The sequence below is a fragment of the Daphnia magna genome, linkage group LG1 (genome assembly GCF_020631705.1).
Source record: "Daphnia magna isolate NIES linkage group LG1, ASM2063170v1.1, whole genome shotgun sequence".
Classification (NCBI taxonomy): Eukaryota; Metazoa; Arthropoda; class Branchiopoda; order Diplostraca; family Daphniidae; genus Daphnia; species Daphnia magna.
In genome coordinates this window covers 18,367,281-18,383,523 of record NC_059182.1, presented here as the reverse complement: position 1 = coordinate 18,383,523, position 16,243 = coordinate 18,367,281, and the positions used below count along the sequence as shown (strand labels likewise).

At 40.3% G+C, this 16,243-nt stretch overlaps 2 protein-coding genes across 7 annotated transcripts; one reads left to right on the top strand and one right to left on the bottom strand.

The window, feature by feature from the left end:
* Window positions 1-3,010: 3,010 nt before the first annotated feature.
* On the bottom strand, window positions 3,011-5,514 carry LOC123469360 (hexosaminidase D-like). 2 transcript variants are annotated; one of them, XM_045168189.1, is made up of 5 exons: window positions 5,208-5,514; window positions 4,576-4,969; window positions 3,939-4,498; window positions 3,627-3,861; window positions 3,011-3,563 (listed from the first exon to the last, which is right to left on the bottom strand). In XM_045168189.1, the coding sequence occupies exons 2-5, from the start codon at window positions 4,948-4,950 to the stop codon at window positions 3,252-3,254; spliced, it is 1,482 nt and encodes a 493-aa protein (XP_045024124.1). In that variant the 5' UTR covers window positions 4,951-4,969; window positions 5,208-5,514; the 3' UTR covers window positions 3,011-3,251. The 2 variants fall into 2 exon arrangements, with proteins under 2 accessions (XP_045024124.1, XP_045024118.1); XM_045168183.1 differs by having other exon boundaries at window positions 4,576-5,512.
* A 3,819-nt stretch (window positions 5,515-9,333) lies between these two features.
* LOC123469354 (coiled-coil domain-containing protein 186-like) lies at window positions 9,334-13,151 on the top strand. Of its 5 annotated transcripts, XM_045168169.1 has the most exons (15): window positions 9,431-9,449; window positions 9,533-9,644; window positions 9,705-10,011; window positions 10,076-10,214; window positions 10,282-10,473; window positions 10,544-10,663; window positions 10,739-11,017; window positions 11,095-11,237; window positions 11,298-11,478; window positions 11,549-11,788; window positions 11,856-12,002; window positions 12,079-12,339; window positions 12,458-12,478; window positions 12,608-12,757; window positions 12,824-13,151. In XM_045168169.1, the coding sequence occupies exons 3-15, from the start codon at window positions 9,767-9,769 to the stop codon at window positions 12,905-12,907; spliced, it is 2,202 nt and encodes a 733-aa protein (XP_045024104.1). In that variant the 5' UTR covers window positions 9,431-9,449; window positions 9,533-9,644; window positions 9,705-9,766; the 3' UTR covers window positions 12,908-13,151. The 5 variants fall into 5 exon arrangements, with proteins under 5 accessions (XP_045024109.1, XP_045024103.1, XP_045024101.1 ...); XM_045168174.1 differs by having other exon boundaries at window positions 9,334-9,634; XM_045168168.1 differs by having other exon boundaries at window positions 9,334-9,644.
* Window positions 13,152-16,243: the final 3,092 nt, after the last annotated feature.

The window sequence follows — 16,243 nt, the reverse complement described above, 5'->3', positions numbered from 1 at the left end:
AATATAAAGGATATGGAACAATTAGTAGAGCCCAATCAGGCCGCTCAACTGGATAACTCTCTAAATACGTTTTTCTTTCTGTATAGTTTTCATACGCCTCGCTTTACAACTTTTCGGCTTGAAATGCATATGCTTCCTAGCTCTTCTTGTTCGTAATAATCATGTAAAGATAAATTATTCAAATGTAAAATAGTAAGTCAATTTTCAGTGTTCTTGATTTGAGCTTTAAGAATCCCATTTAATGAGCAAATGCTAGTCTACGCTCTATAAGGGTGATAATAATGATAAACGTTTTTGTCTTCATTATTTAGCGCCTACCAATGTGCGTGTTCTCTTAATCATATACCCAATTTCTTAACGAGCACCTATAACCACTAATAAACTCTAGCGAAGGGGATCGGGAGCAAACACACACTCGAAAGTATTTTAAGGACTCATCAAAGAGTTAGCGGTAAGAAAATGAATGAGGACAAAGGGACTAATAAGTCAAATGATTGAAATAGAACTATACCTGTTTTTAAATTGTATTCCCAGAATTAATTCTAATAGGAGTCTCAAAGAAGCATGCCTTTTATGAGCTCGGCCATGGTTGACAAGATTAGCTGCAGGTATACACGTATACGATGTAGGCTAACCATATCGCTGTTTCTTTACAAAACTTGGTTAGTCAACTTTTGATCAATCAGCATATTACGTCGTTCAACTTTCCAGCATCGTGCTGATCAAAACATGTCAAGAGTTAAACGGCCAATCTCATTTTCCAGCAGCCCCAGTCTTCTATAGCCCGTTTGGAAAACTAAGCCTTGCCCTTTATTTTACTCGCTTGTTCTGCAAAGTTGTTTTGCCTGTTAGTGGAGGAACCACCAGCTGTGCACCTTAATCCAAAAGACTGTTGATAAACCATTATCATGTCACGTATAGGTTCGTTATAGTCTTCCGCTACGGTTAAAGTTTTGTCTTTGGCAGTATATGCTCTCTGCGGAATAGGTCACTTTGCCCATTTGATTCCAAATCAGTTATCTTTATCCGAATGTCGTGTACTCGGATGAGGCCAAATCGAAGAGTTGGCCTCTACAATACCCTACCCAAGAGAGAACACAAAACAAACAAGACATAGGCCTACTGATTGGCGTGATTCAAACGCTATATATTCCAGTCACCCTGTGTATTCTACGTATTCAAATTCTTACATAAAGGCTATCTATTATGAGTGAAAATTCGCCTTGTTGTTGGTTCTGATTCCTCGGAGAAATATGGGGAAGAGAAGAAACCAACAAAGTCAATATGTGTACTTTGAGATGATGTTTGAAAATCCGCAAAGATAAGGTTACATCAAGGACTCCTTATATACATTCCCGGAAAGGAAATTGCCGTAGCACACAAAAAGCAGTGAAGGTTTTTTCAATATATGCGCTGACATTTTCCAATTTCATTTGGCAAACGTCGAGACCATCGCATGTATACATAAACGTTTAACAATCTAGCGCTTCAGTATATATTCTCCTCTATTCGTTGCATCTTTCCTTGTACAATTGATCTCGTCTCCATTGAAGTGTACCATGAAAAAGTCGTGTCCGACCGACTAGAAAATTGTAGCAACATCATCGGTGGTACCAATAAGCCACGATACATTCATCTTCGTGCATGTATCGGTCGTCATGTTTGAATTTCCCTCGCTCCTCCTCGGGGACGGTGGTGCTGAAGCGAATGCAACATCAAACAGAGCAAAAGGATGAATAGCAGCCTTCCAACACGGAATTCTCCACACTCCGAATAGTAATACGAAAAGAAAAAGAAAAAAATCTAAATAAATAAACTGCACGGCCTATTTGCATCGACTAATTGAGCCGTTTTCCACAGCGTATTATGGCTACGGCGGCACGCTTCTCCTGCGGTCCTCTATATAAGATTTTCAAAAGGTTTGTTTGTTCAACTATCGATTGATTGGATTATAGTCGGTTTATAGGCCCTAGGCCTAAAGGTCTGTGTGTTTATATAGGTTAGACCTATAGTGTGTGTAGCGCCGCGTTGTTGTGTTGAGTACAGGAATCAATGATGAATCCATGGCGGAGAAGAATGAGAACGAGCCGAGCCAACATTAGAGTTGTGCGTGAGGGGTGTCAAACTAAGGCCAATTCTCCGACGACGAAAGAAGAAAAAAATCACAGCCGAGGGGTTTCAATATTGTATTTTTATTTAGCTTATCACAGAGAAGCATACACACACGTGCATATCACACACCGCAAGTTCCCTTTTTTTTCTTTCAGAGAACACGCGGCAGCTGCCACTGCTGTGCTACCCAGGGCTGTACGCAATGGTAGATGGGAGTTTTCTTTTCAAATGCAAATCGATGTGGTGCCCCTTTCGCAATCCGTTGATCGTCCGCTTCACCCCTCTCTTGGACCAATCGTTCAATTGTTCCAGTCGTAATCGGTCTGACTTTTACGGCAGCATTCGTCTAACCAAAAACTATATACTGGCATCAGTCTGATAATGGGCAGCGCTCAGAAGGTCAGGTCATCCAGCATCCGCTCTTTCTAGAATTCATTCAAAAGAACCCAGATTCCCATTTGGACAAACACACACACACACCCGGCCCATTTCTATCTCCACAATCCCCGCTTTCCATTCCTAGGTTTAATTGGCCAACAAATAGGAGGCGAATAGCCGAAGCAAATCGTCTGCGGAGTTTTCGTTCCGTCCACACAAAATGATTTTTTTTTCCTCTTTTTTTTTTTTTTTTTTACTGTGAACTTCTTGTTTGTTCTGGACATTTTTATTGTTTATTTTTGGTTTTGAAGGAGCAACATTGGCCACGCCTTTTCTTTGGATTGATTAATGGATGGTTCGTAATCAAGCCATCACACTCGCACACGTCTACGCACTAGGCCAACCCCTTTCCTCGAGTCGACAAGCCAAGAGTAAGGAGAAAAGGATGTCAAACACCGATTAAAGCAACACGCGATGGCACTATCCACGCGAGCGTACAAAATGAGATTTAAAAAAAAGAGTAGATTGACAAGTGTAATTGAATAGCAAATTAAAAACATCCAAAAAATGGAATCAATACCGAAATCGTTATATCAAGTTTGGACGTTGACGAATAAGAATACTTGGAGTAATACGTATAGTACAAATATAAAAGAATACACAAAGTGAAAGGAGCAAACGTAGTATAAGATATCAAAGTAGTTAACCAGCCGATCGTATTCTTCTCGACATACGTATGCCTGGCGCTGCTCAAATTGTCTTTAAATAGGTCTTCTCGGCCAGACATTTTTGGAGCGTAGAACCTCAATGCCCATAAGGAGCTCACTCACTTTGTCGGCCATGGGTTTGACGTGTGATTCGAACCACTCTTTGGTGGTATTCATGTCGTAAACAGCGGGGAAGGCGATCTCTGATTCGCGCTTCAATGCATCAAAACTGTTTTGTAGATAGCTGAGCTCAGTGCCGATGCCAGACAGGTGGGTTGGACTGGAAAATTGCTTGGCCAAATTATAATCGGTCAACCAACCTCGTACAACAGAGTCGTTGAGCACTTTTGCGTACTGTTCCATTACCTAGAAAACAATCACTTACTGTACTGTATACCATGGCTTTTAAATGTTTATGAATTGCAGTACCTGGCCGTAGTTTTGGATAACGCTAAACACTTCCCAACCGGGGAAATTGCAGCTGGGGTAGTAGGTGTCTTGCGACTGTTGGAAAATAAAACTTCCCGTGCATCCCAAATACTGAACAGCTTCTTGGTCTGCCAAATGTACATGATTCTCGCCGTACTGAAGCAAGAGTAAATCCACGGCGAGCGAAGGAAATGCTGCCGGCAGTAGTTCACACGTGACTGCAAAGTGGTCGTACCTTCAAGGTGGACAATGTTGACAATCGAGTTATCCTGGAAAGAACGAAATTTGATGACAACAAATATATTGACTTACCGAGACCAGCCGGTAAGCATGATGCCTTTGAATTTGCTTAGATAGGGGGTGTCTCGATACTCGGCGATCAGACGTAGCCATGCGCGGTGGTTCTCTACGTGGTACCGAACGCTGGTGATTTGCTGGTTTGAACCAGTGGCACCTTTAAATGCACTAGCTGCCCAAATGGCATCAAAAACGTTCAAATACTTGGCCCAGATATCGCGATCTAGTTCGAGTGTTGGCTTGTAGTTCCAAACAACGAGATCCACTAAGCTACCAATGCCAGACTGAACCAATTGAGGTTCGGTGAAGGAACGAAATTCGTCGTCCCACATCATGGGCCGCATACCCAATTTGCCATTTACAAATTTTGCAACTGCAGAGACATGATCTATAAAGAGATCTGAAGTCGACCACAGCTTGTTATTCATACGATCCTGGCAAGCCGTACATCGACCAATAAAGTAGACTTCATCGGCACCAATGTGAATCCTTTTAGACTCGGGGTGCAATTTGGCAACTTGTTGTAGCAATTGGAATAGTAAAGGCAGGGTTTCATTGTGAGTTGGACATATGGCCTGTACAAAAAATTTTTTAATGAGCTAAAGAAATTGTATGGGAATGAACACTACTTGTTGCCACGGTAGACACACACCTGAGGCTGATCTGGTACTTCTCGTAGGTGCATATGTTGTGGAAGTTTTAGGAGGAACTCTAGATGTCCAAAAGTTTGAATAAGTGGGATTACTTCCAAATGGTTTTCCTTTGCCAGTTGATTGATTTGCGAGACCATAGATGGGGTGTATGCATTAAGAGCAGGGGTGCTTTCAAGAGATGTGCCAGTATACGGAAACATGTCTTCATATTCAATCAAAATGCCAGTGGCCCCAAGTTTGGCTAGTAATGGAAACAGCTCTGAAAAATATGTTGGCTTAGGTGGTGATCCCTTTAAATCAATGTGAACTATCTTGCTCTTGAACAAGGGTTCATAGCTGCTTGTCTGTTCTGTTTCCATGTCACCATCCTCCATTCTGTTGGCAGCTTCAGAGCTAGAAGTTTGTGAGCAATCAAATTTGTGTTGACCTGTCTCAGCTGAAAGCGGACTTTTCATGTACCAACACAAAGTAACTAATACGAAGACTATTGTCACGAGCCATAAGAAACGTTTGGCACTCCACTGCGTACATAATTTGACTAGAACGGCCATGACAAGCAGCCGTATTTCAATACTTCGAGTATGAAAAATAAAGGAATTGACGCAAAACTCCAAGATAGACAACGACTTACATTATATTCTTAGACGTAAGTGAAATTCTGACGTCCACAGATTGTATCGGTTATAAAAGCAACTGCGTTCCAGCGTATCTCTCATTTCACGTCGGCAAACACTCAAAACAGACTGAGTTGACACAACAGCAGACGAAAAATAATTACGACGCTGGACACTCTATTTTCAATTTCTGCCCGGGGCTGCTGGGTTAACGATTGCTCAAGCTTGTTCCACTTTATTACAAATGCCCGGAAATTCACTTTTCGTTTATGTGAGTTTATTTTAAATTAAGTTCTTTAGGATGGCTTTTGGTTAACTCCTCGGTCGCAGCAAAAATATCCAAACATTAGTATGTTTGTTTTTCTGACGCGACCAAACTCGGCTTCAATCTTCATCCGCTAGAGGACAGTAAACGAAAGTAGGATAAAGAGTTTAACTTGATCTCCGCAAGACGGTCTCGACCCTTCGAGACCGACACCGCTACATCCCAGAGGTACTATTCCGGCCCTCTCATTGGCTCTCTCCACCCTTACACCCTTCAATGTCTTTCTTCTTTCCGCTCCAACATTTTCCTGATGTACACAGTGTGGTTTTCCGTGGGGCTGCCGCTTTGATTTGTTTGTTTCTTTCGTGTATTTTTATTATTTACACTAGGGGCCCTCACTCCGTTCAGGAAGTTCCCGATAGGGTACGGCCTGGTCGCCCATTCGCCATAATATCTCGGAAACCGTTTGCTCTTCCGGCAAAACAGACTCCGTATACATGTCCTATGAGGCGCGCGCTGATCATCAACGCCTTCATCCCGCCTTCCCTCTTTTGTCAAAATCGGCAAAAAACAAACAAACAAATTTGAAATTTGGCTTAAAATACATAATTTAGATTCAGAATTGAATGAAAATCACGGAAATCAGGCTTATTTTTTTATTGGTCTTATAGTTTTTCATTTACATGTTAAAAACCATAAATGTAGTTGGTGCGCTAACAGAACTGTTTTCGTTAATTTTTTAAACGGCTAGTCTAAAGAGAAAACCAATGACAAAATCGAAATCAGCGTTCAATTTCGATTATACCGTCTGATTTTTGTAGAATTTCAAGAGATGTCATTTTTGGCCGATTTTGACAAAAGTGGAAAGGCTATACCCTTCCCACTTTTTCATTTTTGGCCAAATTTCAAATTTGGCTTAAAATACATGATTTAGATTCAGAATTAAATGAAAATCACGGAAATCAGGTTTTTTTTTTATTGGTCTTATAGTTTTTCATTTACATGTTAAAAACCATAAATGAAGTTAGTGCGCTAACAGAACTGTTTTCGGTAATTTTTTTAACGGCTAGTCTAAAGAGAAAACCAATGACTAAATCGAAATCAGAGTTCAATTTCGATTATGCCGTCTGATTTTTGGAGAATTTTAAGAGATGTCCTTTTTGGCCGATTTTGACAAAAGTGGAAAGGCAATACCCTTCCCACTTTTTCATTTTTGGCCAAATTTCAAATTTGGCTTAAAATACATGATTTTGATTCAGAATTAAAGGAAAATCACGGAAATCAGGTTTATTTTTCTATTGGTCTTATAGTTTTTCATTTACATGTTAAAAACCATAAATGAAATTGGTGCGCTAACAGAGCTGTTTTCGTTAATTTTTTAACGGCTAGTCTAAAGAGAAAACCAATGACTAAATTGAAATCAGCGTTCAATTTCGATTATGCCGTCTGATTTTTGGAGAATTTCAAGAGATGTAATTTTTGGCCGATTTTGACAAAAGTGGAAAGGCTATACCCTTCCCACTTTTTCATTTTTGGCCAAATTTCAAATTTGGCTTAAAATACATGATTTATATTCAGAATTGAATGAAAATCACGGAAATCAGGTTTATTTTTTTATTGATCTGATAGTTTTTCATTTACATGTTAAAAACCATAAATGAAGTTGGTGCGCTAACAGAACTGTTTTCGTTAATTTTTTAAACGGCTAGTCTAAAGAGAAAACCAATGACTAAATTGAAATCAGCGTTCAATTTCGATTATGGCATCTGATTTTTGGAGAATTTCAAGAGATGTCGTTTTTGGCCGATTTTTACAAAAGTGGGAAGGCGGGATGAAGGCGTTGATGATCAGCGCACGCCTCATAGGAAATGTATACGGAGTCTGTTTTGCCGGAAGAGCAAACGGTTTCCGAGATATTATGGCGAATTGGCGACCAGGCCGTACCCTATCGGGAACTTCCTGAACGGAGTGAGGGCCCCTAGTAGACGACCATGATCGAAACAATGGAGCTCACACGGCCTGTGAAAAAACCTGTCCGTTGCTGGGCGACGCACAAAGCCTCGCCTTGAAAAATAACTTCTTGGCCTGATTTTTCCCTATCTTCATGACCGACGCGCCATCTCTCTGAAAAAAAATCTCCAGAAATGTCGAGTCGCTCTTAGATTGCTCCGCATTCCTTTATTGTTGAGCCGATAATTGACAGGACCCCTTCGTTAATCTCCGCGTTATCTCCTCTACATCACGACGTTAAGTTTTGCGACGCAGCATCTAAAATAAGAAAACGTATAAAGGATACGTACGAGACCCTGAAATCTACTCGAGTTGGCTGACTAAACTGCTCCACACTCCTTCGTCGTTCAGCCGATAAAAACGGGGACTCGACCGGGAGCTGCTGCGTTATTTCCTCTACAAATGGAGACCAGTCTAAGCGGCACAGTATCTAAAAAAAAAACGAACGAAAGATTAGTGCGGACACCCCTGAAATCGCCACGCCATCAGCGCCATCTCTGGGGTAAAGTCTCAGAAAAAGTGTCGGTCGATCCACCGGTCGTTGTAGAAGGGTAGGGGTGCCTGTATCAGGGGGTTGGGAAATGCGAGTTTTGATAGAATCCCTATCGGGAAATTTATTGTTTGCTCTTTATTAAGTTTTACAAATACAATATTTTTACTTACATAATAATTTTTTTATTTTATATAATAGATTGAATTAAGTACCGGTTTGTTTTTCTTAAATTAGTGTAAATTGTCATTCCATGGGCCTTGGGTTGGCGGTTCCAAAACCCGATCTTGTAATAATAGGGGAAACTATAAGTCCCAAACTTAAAAAAGTTATAGAAATGGATATATCTTGATAAGACCTGTCCATTTCTGCAAAAATATAGCTTAAAAAGTACTTATTGGAAGAGTAACCCCGATTTGCCATTTTCCCGGTAGGTCGGTGCGATTGAGCGGGTATCCCGTAATCCCCACCCCCCAATCATACGTAATATTTAAATAATTTTTTACGGGAAAACTATAAGACCAAAATTAATAAATTTTACAGAAATGGATAGCTCTTGATAAGGGCTATCCATTTCTGTAAAATGATTAAGATAATTTTCATAAACAAAAAAATTTTGGACGAGAAGTTTTTTTGTAGTTTTTGCGCTCTAGAGATATACTCGATCCTATAGATTTAAGTAACAATTTTCATTGTTTTTGAAAATTTTTAGTGTATGAATATTTTTTCATAAATTATAGAGAAATAGATAGCCCTTATCAAGAGCTATCCATTTATATAAAATTTATTAATTTTGGTCTTATAGTTTCCCCGCAAAAAATTATTTAAATTTCACGTATTAATGGGAGATGAGGGTTAACTTAGACCCGCTAAACTGCACCGACCTACCTGAAAAATGGGGAAGCGGTTTACTTCTCCAATGAGTTCTTTTTTAGCAATATTTTTACAGAAGTTGATAGATCTTATCAAGATATATCCATTCCTATAATTGTCAAAACTTTTGGATTTATAGTTTTCCCGATTCTCCCAAAATCGGGTTTTGAAACCATTTTTCTCCGGCCCGCACCAAGCCACCAACCCAGTTGCCCATGAGTATTCATTCACAATAATTCTAATGAAAACATACCGATGTTTAATTCATTCCTGTTTTATAAATTGAAAAGCGATTCAATAAAGGTATATATAATGTAATATCATAAATAAATAAATTACAAACAATAAACGTAAACATAAATAGTATAAATAAAACACGAAAAAACAAAAAAAATGAAGGCGGCAGCCCGACAAAAAACTCCACACACACACCACAAGCAGAAAGGGTTGAGGGGGCTTTAGGGTAAGGAGAGGGAGAGAGCCAATCAGAGGGCCGGAATAGTCCCTCTGGGATGTAGCAGTGACGGTCTCGACTAGGGAAGACCGATGTTCTATGCTTTAATAGATTAATGCTATGAAATTTTTTAGTGCGTCAAGGTTTTCCGTTTTGTGTCTTGGCTTGTTAGTTAATGATTGGCATCCAACTATTTACCGTAGTTCTACATAGAAATTAAATGGCTAAAAACAATTTAACATGGAAATAGCATGCAATCCAAAAAGCAGACGAAAAGAATATGTTGTCATGACGATGGTGGGATTTGACACGTCCAATCAGCTGTACAAGAAAAGCGGAGTATCCAACAAATGTCAGATTAGGTCGAAAGTTTATTCATTTCTGTCCAACAAATACAATAACGGTACTTGTTGCAATTACAGTGAGAAAAGTATGGAAGTGTGATACGGGTTCACACTGAGTGTGAACACTTCCCTCGAGAAGGATGATGGATCCGTCTTGTTTGGAAAACGTTGCAATTTCTGAAGTGAATGGTACAACTGTACTAAACGAACTGAATGTAATAATCCCCGAGAACGTTGTTCCAAATGGGACACATCCAGATCCAGATGGGTCAGCTCCAGTTATTTATGACATAATGAAAGAGAAATCCCAAGATTTGTCAGTTGGATCTGATTTTTCAGAAGTTGTTAACCAAGTGGATCCGCTCCAAAGTGATCATGAAGAAAGGTACAATTATTGCAAAATTATATAAATTCATATTTTATTAAAAGAAACTGTTTTACTGGTACAGGTATAACAGTCTGCTAGAAGAACAGAATAATTGCCAAAAAGAGATTTTGGAATTGAGAAGCCATCTTATTAAAAGTGAAGAATATTGGCAACAGCAACTTGCAAAGCTGAAAACTGAATATGAATCCAAATTATCCAAAGTAATTTGTTTGTGCTTCTACTGTTTGGTTTCTTATGAAAACAAATGTTTCTTCCTGTGTATAATAGGTGCAAAAAGAAAGGGATTCTATGGTTGTCAAGTACGCACACAGTGAAAAAGAAGTCATTGTTGCCCACAGCCAGAGAGACAGCATGGAAAAGAAAATGAAAGACTCATTCAAAGAGCGAGATGTTCTGTTGGAGAAGATCAAAGCAATGAATAACGAAAAAGCTAGAGTGTGCAATATGCTGGAAGTTAAGGTACATTGGAGATTTTTACCTTCCTTGTTCTTGGAAAATGAAATTATTTCATTTGATTTCTTGTAAATAGTCCAATGAGTATTTCGCCTCCCAAAGAGAAGTTGATAGACTAAAAGAAGAAGTCAATTCCAGAGAGATCAAACTCCGTTGGGGCCAAAACAAGCTAAAAGTTGAAACCGAAAGTCATCAGGTAAGAGTTTTTGTGATTTGGTACCTGTGACACGTGTGGGTGAATGAAATTGCATCTTACTTGTTTTTGACTCAGGAAACACAATCGAAATATGAGAAAAGCGTGCAGCTAATCAAACTACTCAAGGATGAAATAGAAGACCTAAAGCGCAACTGTAACGAACTGAAATCCAAGCAGAGTGATGCCAAAGCAATCAATGACGCCCATCTGCTCGAAGAAAAAGCACGCCTTATTATGGAAAAACAAAGTTTGGAGGAGAAAACGGCCGGTTATAAAAACGCCCTCAAAGAGTTCGAGATGGTGAAAACTAGACATACCCAGCTAGTTGAAGAAAATAGCAGCCTTTTGTCCAAAGTAATTCATATTCAACAAAAATTCAATTTCATGAGTATCCCTACTGTATTTACGGGAGCATCTTGGCATTTTCGCAGCTACAAGTTATTCAGAAAGAGCGATCGGAACAGGAAGACAACATCAACCAATTAAAAGAACAAGTGTGTCAGCAGCGGGATTCTCTGATTCAAGCTCAAACCAAATTGGCCGAAATGGATGGAGTGCAAACACAGTTAGAATAGTGAGGTTTACATCTTTAAAAATTAACAAACATTCATTAACCTTGTTCTTGTTGTAATAGCCAAAGGCAAAGAGACTCGAAACACCAGGAAGAACTTGACCTCATCAAGCAATCTAATATAGATTTAGAAGAGGACATGCAAAGATGCCGGGCGAAAGAAAGTGAACTTCTTGAATTCACTCAACGACTTACTGAAACTAATGTTCGACTCCAGTCAGAATTGGCCACCATCCACGAGGAGGTACGTTTTCGGAATACGTCTATTCATCTAAAGCGTTATAAATTATACTTTATCTATTAAATTTGCGTAGGCCCAATTATTGAAAACTCACAGGGATGAAATCCTTGCCAAGCTGGAAGAAGTCGAGCGCAAGTGGAAGAATGCCAAGCTAGAGTTAACACATGAGCAAGAGAACCGGAATGGCGAGGCGACCGCTTGGGCACGTACTGTCTCGGAGAAATCTCGGCTTTGCGAAGATTTGCAAACACAAGTCCGCGAACTACAGAACGAGCTGGCATCGGTCCGTAGAAAACACGCCATTAATCTCAAGGTGGAACCTTCTCATGTTTACTATTTAGTTGTTAACCTCAACTGATTCTTAAATTTTCACGTAACAGGAATTGACACGAGAGTTGAGGGTGACTAAGAAACGGCTTGATCAGATTGAGTCGTCATCAGCAAACGCCAACGCTACTCACAACAATGACGGAACCAGTTTGGGTTCCAGGACGAGTTCGAACACGTCCTTGAACACCACAGGCATCGTAAGCAAATCAATTTGAATTTAAGCAGTAAATTTGCATGTCGGTATACCTAATGGGCATGTTTTCCATTTGACAGGAGCATCGAACCCCAGAGCATTCTCCTTCCCCCACGTCTGCACCGGTCAACATGTCACCGGATTGGGAGCGTAGCGCCCTTTTTGAAAAAATGGTTCGCGTCCAACGTGACAATGCCCGAAAGAGCGAGAAACTCGATTTCCTGGAAGAGCACGTCCAAGATCTTGTGGCTGAAGTCAAGAAAAAGAACCGAATCATCCAATTCTTCTTTGCAAAGGAGGATGCAGGGTCGCTGGCTAGTGAGGCTAGTGATCGACACAAGGTGAGCGGTCAAGTAACTGAATTCTCCAACTGTTCCATACACCAGAGTAACATTAGAAAACTGTAGATCAATCTGTCTTGTTTCTTTTTCACTCTTTCATCATTTGCTGCGCTTTCAGGACATGAAGTTGTTGTATCAGGTAAAGAAAACTCAGAAACCTTCTGGAATATCCTTGTCGCTTTGCTTCTCGTTATCAAAGTGTCAATGAATGATCATAGGAAAATGTTTAATGGACAAAACAATTCTCCATGTTTCCCCTTTCGTCTAGGCTGAGATGGCGAAGCACGGTGGCATCATGTCGTCCATGTACAATATGAAGAGCCTGGACAACGGTCTGAGCCTGGAACTGAGCATGGAAATCAACCAGAAGCTGCAGAGTGTCCTGGAAGACACACTTTTGAAAAACATAATGCTTAAAGTATAGAATGTGTTGTTTATACGTTGTTCAAATTGCCTACGTAACACATCTCTCGCCATTTTGCAGGATAACTTGAGTACATTAGGCGCTGAAGTAGCTAGGATAAGCCAACAATATCAATCGCTATTGCAACAACAAAAGCAAGCGTAAACGCGTCAAAAAGTGCAAATGAAACGAAGATGACTCTTCGCATGGCGGCATCTCATCGTTTTAACTGATTTCTTTTTTTTGTCAATTATTTTTTTATGTAAACATATTATTTCTTTTTAAATAGGTTAACTTAAATCAGACTACTATTTCTATACCACTATCCATTATGTTGTCGTTATTGTTGTTGCTGTTGTTGTTAAATGTGTGCAATCAGACGTTACGAGCTATTATATTCGGAAGCATATCTCGAAATTGTGATGTGTCTGCGTGTGTAATGTAGCGCGAAATCGTCCCGGGATCGCGTGCAGCCGTGATCGTGAAGTCGTTCACATCTCCTACAACGATTTTCGAGATAGTGGCCAGCTTTAGTGTCTTGTGTTTGCTACTTCTGGTCACAGCGCGGGTGCAGAGTAAACGAGGTGGAAGTCGACCGATAAAGAAGAGACTCAATTCTTTGCCCATTTTTGCGAAGCTGTCGTATAGGGAAAATGGAACTCGTAGAGCGTAGCAGATTCCCCTTCGTTTCCTGTTGAAGTCAATTTTTTTTTTGTTTTTTTTTTTTTTTTGCTGTTTACTCTCCGAAACTTTATTTGTCGCAGAGGTTAACTCGATTCATTCTGTCACCGAATAGACTCAGCAAGAGAAAACGGTTTCATAAACGAAAAACGCGTAAAACTAAAAGAATTGCATTCGTTCAGGCACACTTTTTTTCAGATCAGAAATTCAAGATTTGGTATTCAGAAAATTGAAATGAAAATTGAGATTTGAAGGTAGAAAAGGGAAGGAAAAAAGAAAAGGTCAAAATCTGTGTTTTTGATGCCAAGCTTTCGGCTTGGTCAAATCGTTTAGTCGAGTAATTTCTCAAAAGAAAAATCTAACGTCCGCATGCAGTTTCCCGAATAAAAGAAGAGAAGAAGAAAATCTCGGACATCAGGTACTTGACATGCTAATTCGTCCTCTTCTTTCTTCGTCCAATCATGAATATGATAATGCGATATGGCGGCTTCAAACGCCGGCGTGCTGTGTGTAAAGATGGATAGTTAGAACGCCGAACCGTGAAAAAAAAACAAAATAAACGAGAGATGTGAGATGCTACAGGACGATTGCCAGAAGAAAAGAGTCATCATTGTACATGCAGCAACGATGTCGACGGGCCAAAGTGGGATACATCGGTGAACGACAGGTAATGATTAGCGATCGTATGCATCCTAAACTGACGGTGAACACGACAAAAGATTTCTTCCCAACCGTGGGGGAGGTGAAAGAATCATTTTGCCTAGTTGTATATCCGAGCAAAAGTCTAAATATACACGAACGAGCTGAAAAGGCAAAGCCGCTGGCTAACAAGACGAAATACTAGACGTCGAGGAGGGAGGAGAAGATAAGAAAGAAAAAAGAGGCATCGTTGTGTGTGTGTGTGTGTGTGTGTGTAAGCATGAGTTGAGCAATCTTTCAGTGGGCTGCCAGAACGATTAGACTAAATGCGGATCATGCGGAAGATGTATATACTTTTCTGGCTGGCCTGCGTTATTATGTACACACTGATGGTCTATAAATTTATCTTTATTTGTAGACCGAGCTATATGTTTTACATTTGTGACGAGCAAAAACAGAAACACTCACACACAGCACGTCTGTATATATTTCGCTGTATGTATATTAGTTTGCGAGCTTATGGAAGAGGAAATGGAAGAGCCAAAATGTCGTCCGTATTAAAACGAGCGAGATGAGAGAGTTGGTTGTACTGCACGAAGCCATGAAGGCAATGCAATGATGGCCGTTTGTCATGTGTCGGTGATAATGAATAGGCCGCATCGCCCCCAAAAAATGGGCCACTAACTACGCGTTCCCCTTTCTGCCGTTCTTTCGTCGTCATCGTTCGTGTAATAGTTTGTGCGTCTTTAGATGTGCGCAAGCCATGCCAACTTCTCGAAAATAAACAGAGATACAAGGATGCACATGATGAGAGCCACATATTTTCCTTCCCCTTTTTTTTTTGTCTTGTTTAAGTTTTTATTTTTTTTTTTCTTCTTCTTTGGCTTTGGCCGCCTTCCATTCTGAAGAGGAGGTGGGAGGAGCCTGCACGCGGGAATGCGCCAGGATGATGGCCCATTTGACTCATGACCATTTGAGCTTCTCTAATAATGCCAACACTGTCATATCTCATTAGATAATTACTGCCTTCTGCCTTTTTGTCTAGTTTTTTTGTGGCTCTTTTTCTATAGCTAAAAAGATAATGATGGCTCGTAGACATAGACACACGCACACACACAGACACACGAGAAAGAGGAGTAAACTCATCGCTGGAAACAGGCGACGGAATAGGGCATTCTTTTTTGTCTGTCGATAACGAAACGATGAAAGAAGAATTGCGCAGCAACGATGCAAAGTGTAAAACAACACGGCAGATGGCCAAAACCGCCTTCATCCTAAGAAGAAAATCTTTGGATCAATCGGCCATGTTGAGACAGTCAAATCTACCAACTTTTCAGTCGTGTCGTGTCTGACACTTAATGGATTTATAACACAGACGGGGGCTGCCTAGCCGAATGGCTTAGTCGTTTTCTTATTAAAGCAAATAACGTGCAGTCGTTGGTCGACAGATTTATCCGCCAGTTTTCCCACTCGAAAGAACAGCGCGACGCAGCCTTAAAAACAAACACATGTCATAATAAAAATGAGAATATAAAGAACGCTTATATTGCAGTGCCTGAAACAGCAGCAGCAGCACCAGCAAACTCTGAGGCCTTTCGTATATAACAATAAAGTCTACATATAAAATGATTTGAGATTGATGTTCGCATCGTCTAGCGGCTGTATCGACCTTGCCGGTTATAATATACAGGTGCTGAGGCCCCCAGATGATGTGCTGTCGGGAGCAATAATTTAATAATACAACCTGCCTGCAACGCAAAGGCTTTTTATTAGAAATCCTACACTCGTTTATTTTTGGTTTTGTTTGCTTTTTTTCACATGCTGATTCAGAGCTTTGTACCGTGTGCGATATGTTTGATAAGGTCGCAACAACGTCAACAACACGACGTGTGTGTGTGTGTGTGGAAGGGGGGACGGGACGTAATGAAAAAGAGAGACAAGTCCTTTATAGAGTTATACGACCACAGCTAATGTCGTATAGCATAATTGATTTACAACAGTGGGTGATAGTGTCAGACTCTTTTGTACATGGTGCTATACGGTGTCGTAAAAGTATAGCCTTTATATCCTCCATCGCGCGTATATATATATACGTATAGAGTCTATTTTGCACGCAGGTCGTGAGCTCTGCGACGACCGGTGATGGAACTTGTGCGTTTTTCGTCTGATTATCGCGCTATA

Coding starts and splice junctions, on each gene's coding strand:
- LOC123469354 (XM_045168174.1), top strand. CDS start 9,767: ATGATGGATCCGTCTTGTTTGGAAAACGTTGCAATTTCTGAAGTGAAT. Junction 10,664..10,738: donor TTGAAACCGAAAGTCATCAG/GTAAGAGTTTTT, acceptor TTTTTGACTCAG/GAAACACAATCGAAATATGA. Junction 12,479..12,607: donor ACATGAAGTTGTTGTATCAG/GTAAAGAAAACT, acceptor CCTTTCGTCTAG/GCTGAGATGGCGAAGCACGG.
- LOC123469360 (XM_045168183.1), bottom strand. CDS start 5,127: ATGGCCGTTCTAGTCAAATTATGTACGCAGTGGAGTGCCAAACGTTTC. Junction 4,499..4,575: donor AAGTACCAGATCAGCCTCAG/GTGTGTGTCTAC, acceptor TTTTTTGTACAG/GCCATATGTCCAACTCACAA. Junction 3,862..3,938: donor ATGCTTACCGGCTGGTCTCG/GTAAGTCAATAT, acceptor TCCACCTTGAAG/GTACGACCACTTTGCAGTCA.